This window comes from Canis lupus, chromosome 20, assembly GCF_003254725.2.
Source record: "Canis lupus dingo isolate Sandy chromosome 20, ASM325472v2, whole genome shotgun sequence".
NCBI lineage: Eukaryota > Metazoa > Chordata > Mammalia > Carnivora > Canidae > Canis > Canis lupus.
The window spans coordinates 45,198,792-45,205,989 of NC_064262.1; the positions used below are offsets into that span (position 1 = coordinate 45,198,792).

A 7,198-nucleotide genomic window follows, 5' to 3' on the forward strand; every position below is an offset into this window, starting at 1 on the left:
GTACGCCCGTGTCCACAGACAGCAGCCCCAGTCACAATCGCCAAAAGGTGGGGGTGACCCAACTGCCTATCAAGTGGGTGAAGGGACAATCAAAATGGAATCTGTCCACACGGCAGAATATTATTTGGCCATAAAAAGGAACGAAACATTGACGCATGCTAACCCTCGGATGAAACGTCCTGTGAAAATTTAAGCTGGGTGGAAGCCAGACACCAATGAGGCCATGTGTTGTAGGCTCCCACGTATATGAAACGCCTAGAACAGGGAAATCCAGAGACAGAAAGCAAATCAGTGGGTGCCCAGAGTGTCCTGGAGCTAGAGGGAGGTGACAAGTGCCCAACACCGTCAATGCACTAAATCCCACTAAACCGGAAGCTTTAAAACGGTTCACTTGAAGGCAAACAAATTGTGTCTTAAAAACAAAAGCCTTTCCCCGTTCACGCTCCCAGCCTCTGTGACTATGCTAGGGAAGGGGCACGGGATCGAGCTCCAACCTGAGCTCTTTGCCCCCTGCCGTGCGTCCTTGGGCCTCGTTTCTCCTTCCGGACAATGGGCCCCTCAACCCTCCTTGGCCTGAATGCCAATTCAGCCCTAGAGATCCTGACCCAAGACAGAGATCAAGGCCACTCAGCTTTCTTGGCAGCTGAGGAAAATAAACCGGTAAACCCAGTCTCTTCCCCCACACTTTTATTTAAAAAAACAAAAACAAAAACTGTAAAAAAGAGAACAATTTAAGGCTTATCAGAAATGCTGAGTCCCAGGCAGGGGCCCCGCCCCAGCCACGGGTGAGACTCTGCAACCAGGGGCTGGTCCGGCTGCCCCCTCATACTTTGTCCCTCCTTCCCTACAGGAGGTCTCCAGAGCTGCACTGGCCCTGCTCTGTTACCCCAGGCTGACCTCTGTCCCCAGGGCCTGGCTGAATATTTTGAACCGGGTTTTTTGGGTCATATGATATGCAGACAGGTCTCATGTCCTGGAGCACTTGGAGGAGCCCCCAGACAGTCCCGGCCTGGACCAGGAGTCTCTCTGGCTTCCAAAGGCTGGAGCAGTTGCCCCTGCCACCCACAGGTCCCACAGAGTTCCAAGGACTTGCTTCCCCAAATGCACCGGTTCCTGGGCCCTCTCGCCTGCCGGACCTTGCCGCGTGGCCTCAACTGAGGCACTTGCCCTCTGAGCCCCGGTTCTAAGACGAAGGGGGTGATCTCCAAATATCACTCAGCTCTGACCTTCTCCGACTTCTTCCTCTTGCTTGTCTGCGCGCTGAGCTGTCGCTTGTATGCCAAGGCCTCAGCTAGAATGCCCTTTGCTCCAGGAAGCCTTCTCTGCTCCTGTTTGGACTCTCCCAGCTCTGGGTCTCTTCCTCTGGTCCCATGAGACTGGAAGTATTTATGTCTGGCTACATCTCTCCCAGACTAGAAGCTCCTGGGGTTGCCGAGCCCTGTTCACGGGCCAGCGGAGACAGACAGATTCCGACAGTGGGCATTCACTGCCTTGTGAGGACCAGGCCAGCTAAATCAGATTCCCGCCTGGCTCTTCCTCTGTCCCCTGTGATGTTGGAAAGCCCTGCCCTGTTCTGAGACTCGGATTCCCCAACTTCAATGCCGTCCGGTTGGTCTGCTCTGGAGACAGCTACTCTCCATGTGGCCGGAAGCATGTGGGCGACCTCATCCCTTGAGGTATCCACTTGCTCAGCAGGTCATGCAGCGTGGCCTCATGGTCTCTGAGGGTGGGTTTGGATCCTCCTGAGAGAGACAGTCCCATTAAGCCTCAGGGGGCACCAGAGGCTCAGAAACAACCCACTTATCATCTCCAACTCCCACACTCAGCCAGGGGGCAACATGCAGAGCCGATGGGGTTGGGGCAAGGTGGGCTTGAGCCCAAATTCATCTGAGTCCCACCCCCACCTGTGCTCCCAGGGCCTGGGAGCTTCTCGGACCCCCAAGCTCACCTCGGAGTACAGGGGTGGCGGGCGGTAGCGGAATTCCTGGATATAGGCGAAGAAGGGGCCTTCGAAGCTCAAGTCAGTGTCCTGCAGTGGTGGAAAGGAGCTCTGCCCCACGGCTGCCACCTCCCCGTCTGCCACCACCTCTGAGTACTCGGGAGGGGCTGCAAGTGAGAGACAGAGTGGGTGAGGCTGGTAGAGGAGGGGAGCCCCAGAATCGGGGACAATGAACAGGGAGCCGAACTTGTGCCAATTCTGGGGCTGTGGGCTGAGAGTCTGGGGGGGACCTGTGGCCGCCAGCATAATCACTACTGTGCATTTTTATGCATGGAGGCATTGAGACTGGGGGAGGGCAAGTCACCCAAGCACCCGCCTCTCTACCCACCCAGCTCCCTGCAGGACGTTGAGCTCACCCTCAGGCCGCTCTGGCGGGGCTCCCAGCCCCCAGTCCAGCAGGAAGCTGGCGTGGCTGCCCACGCTGGATGAGCGGCTCCCAAAAGGGTGCAGGGGGATGGTGCCGATGACCAGTGGCAGCTCCAGGAGCAACTTGGATGTGCCAGGGATGTCCACGCAGACCTGGAGGTACAGACCATGAGGGAGGGCGCCCAGGCAGATGCGGCCGTCCCTCTTCCTCCGACCAGTGGGATGCCCTACCTTGAGGGAGTAGTCCACATGTAGCACCCGGCAGTGCAGGATGGAAGGGCCCACAGGGGGGATCCGCAGCGCGCGGCCCTGCCACAGCGCCCGCCGCCCAGGACCCACAGGCTCGCCGGCGAGACTGGCCACCACTGCTCGTTTCTGCTTGCGAGCGCCCCGAGCCATGAAGGTCTGCGTCTGGACCACTGCGGCCCGAGGAAGCACTGGGCGCGTGGAGCCATTGTCGATCTCAGCGAAGACTGGGATGACCTCACCTGTAGTGGGGAGCAGCAGGGCGTCAGATTCCCCATCTGCAGCCTTGATGCTGGCACCCTTCCCTTTCCAACCCTGCCTGCTTGGTACCTGGCGTGTAACCCTTTCGGTCGATCTTGGCGGAGAGAGAGACAAGACCACGGTTGCTGTACCAGGATCGGGCGACCTTCTCTAGAGCTCCCGCCTGAGGGGCCTGGTGGGTTGGAGGAAGGGATAGGAACAGGTCACTCTGTGCAAACCACAGACCCCCTGGAGCTTCCAAACCACCCCAAGCTGAGGGAGGAATTGGGGCAGGGTTCCTGGTTTTTTCTTAACAACCAGGTACCGTCTGTAAAATAACTCCACAGGTAAAACCCATCTTTTAAAGCTGAAGATGAAGTGAACAAGCTAATTACTACAGTGTGCAATTAGTTCTCCGGCAGCCATTATCATTACAAGCCCTAGCTGTCCCCTATTTTGCAGATGAACTAGGCTCAGAGAGAGTGAGGCAGTTGCCCAGAGCCACCCAGCAAACGGGTGCAGCTGAGATCTGCACCCAGCTCCCCTGGGCTCCAAGGACATTTCCTGCCTGCCTGCCTGCCTGCCTGCCTGCCTCCCTCCCTCCCTCCCTGCCAGGGCCCAGCTGTGATTCCCACTTTGTGAGGAAGTGAAGGACTGAGGAGCCAGTTGGGGTCACCCGGTAGCCAGGCCCCCACCTCCCCTGGGGGCAGCCACTCACCAGCAGGGCAGGGGTGTTGATGTCCACAGGCTCAATGACAGTAAACACCTTCCTCGCCCGGCGGGCAGGGACCCAGGGCCGGTGCAGGGTGGCCTTGATGCAGTAGCGGACACTGCCATGCTTACCCTCGAATGATGTTACCAGGGTCCTGGGGGTGGGGGTGGAAGGAGGAGACTTCAAAGGGCAAGAAACAGACACTCGCAGCTGAGGGGTGGTCCCAGAGACTTAGGAGGATGAAAGAGACACTAAGGACCTCCCTCCCCTTGGGGTCAAGAGGGTCCCCACATACCCAGCTATGGAGCCCTAAACCTGAAAGGGGCTGCAGGCTTAGGGAATCCCCCACAATTCTGCGCCCCAGATGCAGGACTTACGGAGGCAGCTGGAAGCTGAACGGGAATTCGTGGCGACCCGCAGGCAGCGTCGTGGTCTCCCCGGTGTCTGCAGGTAGGAGCAAGAGGGGGAGGTTGAGCTGCCGCCCGGAGTTCCAGGAGCGCGGGGCACGTGCGCCGCGTCGGGTAGCCGGGTAGCCGGCCCGTACCTGGCGCGAGTAGCGTGGCACGGTGGCTCACGACCTCCACACGCTCGCTGTAGCTCTGCGTGTACGCGGTGCTGGAGCCCGCGCTGCGCGACTCGGTCCAGTGCACGTGGGCGCGGCCCCGGGCGCGCAGCTTCAGGGCGCCCACGCGCGCCGGGCCCGCCAGCTCCAGCAGGACCCGGCCCGCGACGGCCTGGCCGCCGCTGAAAACCGGCTCGGCGCCCGCGCTCGCGCCATCCAGCTGCACCACGAACGCCTTCACCTTGTCGAACAGCATCGCGCCCGGGATGCGAACCCGCGACGCCCAGACCTTGGCCTCGAACCCGCGACGCGGCGGTACGAGGTGCGGAGGCTACAGCCTCGGAACGCGAACCTGCCCGGGGCGCGCAGGCGCACTTGCCGACCAGGTCAAAAATTCCTGCGCGCCCTGCGCCGGCGCTGCCTTTATACGGCGGGCGGGGCGGGGCGACGCGCGGGCCCCGCCCCCAGAGAGGAATACGCCAATGCGCGGCGAGGGGCGGGGCTCCGCCCAGGCGTGGAGCAAAATAACAAACCCCCAAGTGCCCTCTGCCCTGGTGGGCCCCAGAGTGAAACCGAAGCGTCGCGGTCCAGTACCGGTCTCTCGGGGACCCTCGGGGCTACAGTGGGGAAGCTTAGGGCCGGAGGCGGGCCCCGGGCTTGAGGTCACCCAGCTAGAGCATTTTGCCACTAGGTTTAATCATCAGCGGGTCACCACTTGCAGATCTGACCCAAGGCATGTTCTGCCCCGAGCAGGAAGGCTGGGGGATGGCCCGGCCCCACTGGGGCCCTGAGAGCCTAGGGCCACCCTGGGCGTCAGTTCACCCCCTCTAAGCGATGGGGAAGGAGGAGGAAGTAGGTAGGGCCTGCTTCTGCTTGGGCGCCCCTGCCCCCTGCCTGTGATTCGAATCCCGCTCAGCTGGGTGACCCCGGGCTAGTGACAACCTCTGGAACCTAAGGTTCCACGTTTGTGGTTTGTAGACAACCGTGCTCGGGCATCGGGCATCCCCCTCCCCCCGAGAGCCTGGCTCCCAGGTCATCAACCCACTCCCCACATGCCGCCACCCAGGCTCCCTCAGCGCTTTTGCCCAAGCTGTTCCCACCAGCCCATGTTCCTGTCGCAACTTGAGGCCCCAGCAAACTCCTACAAGCCCCCCGCGCCCCGGCGTAGCCCTTGGGCCGGCTGTTGGCACCCCCTAGCCTCAGTCCCCTCGCAGATAGATGCAAGTGGAGGGGACGTCCCAGGAACCCCGAGGGCCAGGGCTGCAGCGAGCCCTCCAGACGGTTTGTCCTCCTCTCTGGGCCTCAGTTTACTCCGAGAACCTCAATGAACTTTTCCTAGTCGCGGTCTGCAGGGCGCCGGCGCCCTCTGGTGGCAGCAAGATGCACAGCTGCTCCAACCCACCCCCTACCCTGAAGGCGACGCCACCTTTGAGGTGCCTTAGAACGACCCTGGGAACCCTCAGTGGGGGGCGGCCATAGCCGGACACGGTCCCCTGCAGTCAGAGTGACCACAGCAGCATGGGGGTCAGAGCAATACCTAACGGAGGGGCAGAGGCTATAGACGCAGCGATCACCCTGGGAGGCTGCGTGGAGAAGGGGACTGTGGGACTGAAATGAAGGGCTCCTATCTTCTCCCAGGGCCACCTGGAGCCCTGGAGGCCGTAACCCCAGAAGAGGGGGCGGCGGATGTGGTGAGTCTTTTTCACAGATGGCTCCCCAGAGGCCCAGAGAGGGGCAGGACCTCACCCAAGGTTACACAGCAGTTCTGCAAGCTTCACCCCAGTATCTTAATGAAGCAGGTGGTGAGTGGGAGCTGGGTGCAACCAGCCCCAATTTCCCTTGAGACTCAGGGGAAAGGAAGTGCCTCGGGGGGCCTCTTCCTGTCCCGCCCTAGGGCCCTCTAGGGCTGGGTTTCCACAGCTAGTAAGGAGAGTCCCCACATCTGGGGCTGCTGGGCTAAGGCCGAACGGCTGCGGGCAAAGCATCTCCTGTGTACAGTCCGCGGGCAGGAGACCAGGTCTCAGCTGCCTCCTGCCTCTGCCCACTTTACAGACGAGTCCGGCTTAGCTGAGGTGGGGGACGGAGGGGGGGCAAGGCAACCCCGGGAGCCAACATCTTCCACAGCAAACACAGCTCAGTGCTGAGGCACAGCCTCACCCCTGGCCTGCTCCTGACCGGCTGTGTGGCCTGGGTGTGAGGGGCTGAGGCTCAGAGCTGGGAGCCAGCTGGGAGTCTTCTCAGCCTGATCCCACCCCACCCCAAGTCTCCTCCCTCCCGGGGATGCACAGGGACCTGCAACCACCACCAGAACTCCCCACCCACCCAGGTGTGAGCTCATTCCTGCAAACACTAGAGGTAAACTGAGGGAGGAGGCACTAGTAGAACGGGAGATGGGGGGTCTTCTTTGGGAAAAAAGGGACCCCAGGTCTGGAGTTAAGGGCGGATCCTTGGATTCAGAGTGGAGGATGTCCTGACTACCCAGGGGTTCTTCAGACTCTGGGTCGGGTTGGGGGGGGTCCCTGCCTTTGGGTGGAGGGCTTCCCGGCCTTGAAAAGGGGGTCGCCCAGACCCCGAGAGGGGTTCCTGGGAAAGAGAGTTTGGGAGGGAGGGAAGGAGGGAGGGAGGTGGGTGGGTGGGTGGGTGTCCTGGCGGGCGGGTCCAGGCCCCGGAGAGAAGGTCTTCACTTAAGAGGGGTCACCGACACCGCACAGCGTCTAAGGCGAAAGTCCCAAAGTCTCCCGGCCCCGGGGAGCGGGCGCCGGGGGATCCCGGCTGCGGAGTGCGGAGCGAGCGGCTCACCTCGGAGCAGCAGCTGCCGCCGCCGCAGGTACGTCTCGGCGGCCGCGTAGTCGCTGGACACCGCGTTGATGCCCACGCTTCGGCCCTCGAGCCAGTGCGTCGCCGCCCCGCCGCGTGCCGCCACCTCGAGCGCCCTGACCCGCAGCGGCGCCGCCGCCTCCAGCAGCACCCGGCCGCACAGCCGCTCCCCGCCGCGGTACGCGCCGCCGGGGCCCCGGGCCAGCTCCAGCGCGAAGCTGCGCACGCCCCCCGGGCGCATGGCGCGGGCTGGGCG

The 7,198-nt window shown here is 62.2% G+C and overlaps 1 protein-coding gene across 2 annotated transcripts; it reads right to left on the reverse strand.

Moving 5' to 3' along the window:
- Nucleotides 1-670: 670 nt before the first annotated feature.
- On the reverse strand, nt 671-7,198 carry ARRDC2 (arrestin domain containing 2). Of its 2 annotated transcripts, none has more exons than XM_025458028.3 (8): nt 6,925-7,198; nt 3,941-4,007; nt 3,570-3,717; nt 2,942-3,044; nt 2,597-2,853; nt 2,356-2,518; nt 1,949-2,106; nt 671-1,742 (listed from the first exon to the last, which is right to left on the reverse strand). In XM_025458028.3, the coding sequence occupies exons 1-8, from the start codon at nt 7,181-7,183 to the stop codon at nt 1,689-1,691; spliced, it is 1,209 nt and encodes a 402-aa protein (XP_025313813.1). In that variant the 5' UTR covers nt 7,184-7,198; the 3' UTR covers nt 671-1,688. The 2 variants fall into 2 exon arrangements, with proteins under 2 accessions (XP_025313813.1, XP_025313811.1); XM_025458026.3 differs by lacking the exon at nt 6,925-7,198 and adding an exon at nt 4,108-6,698.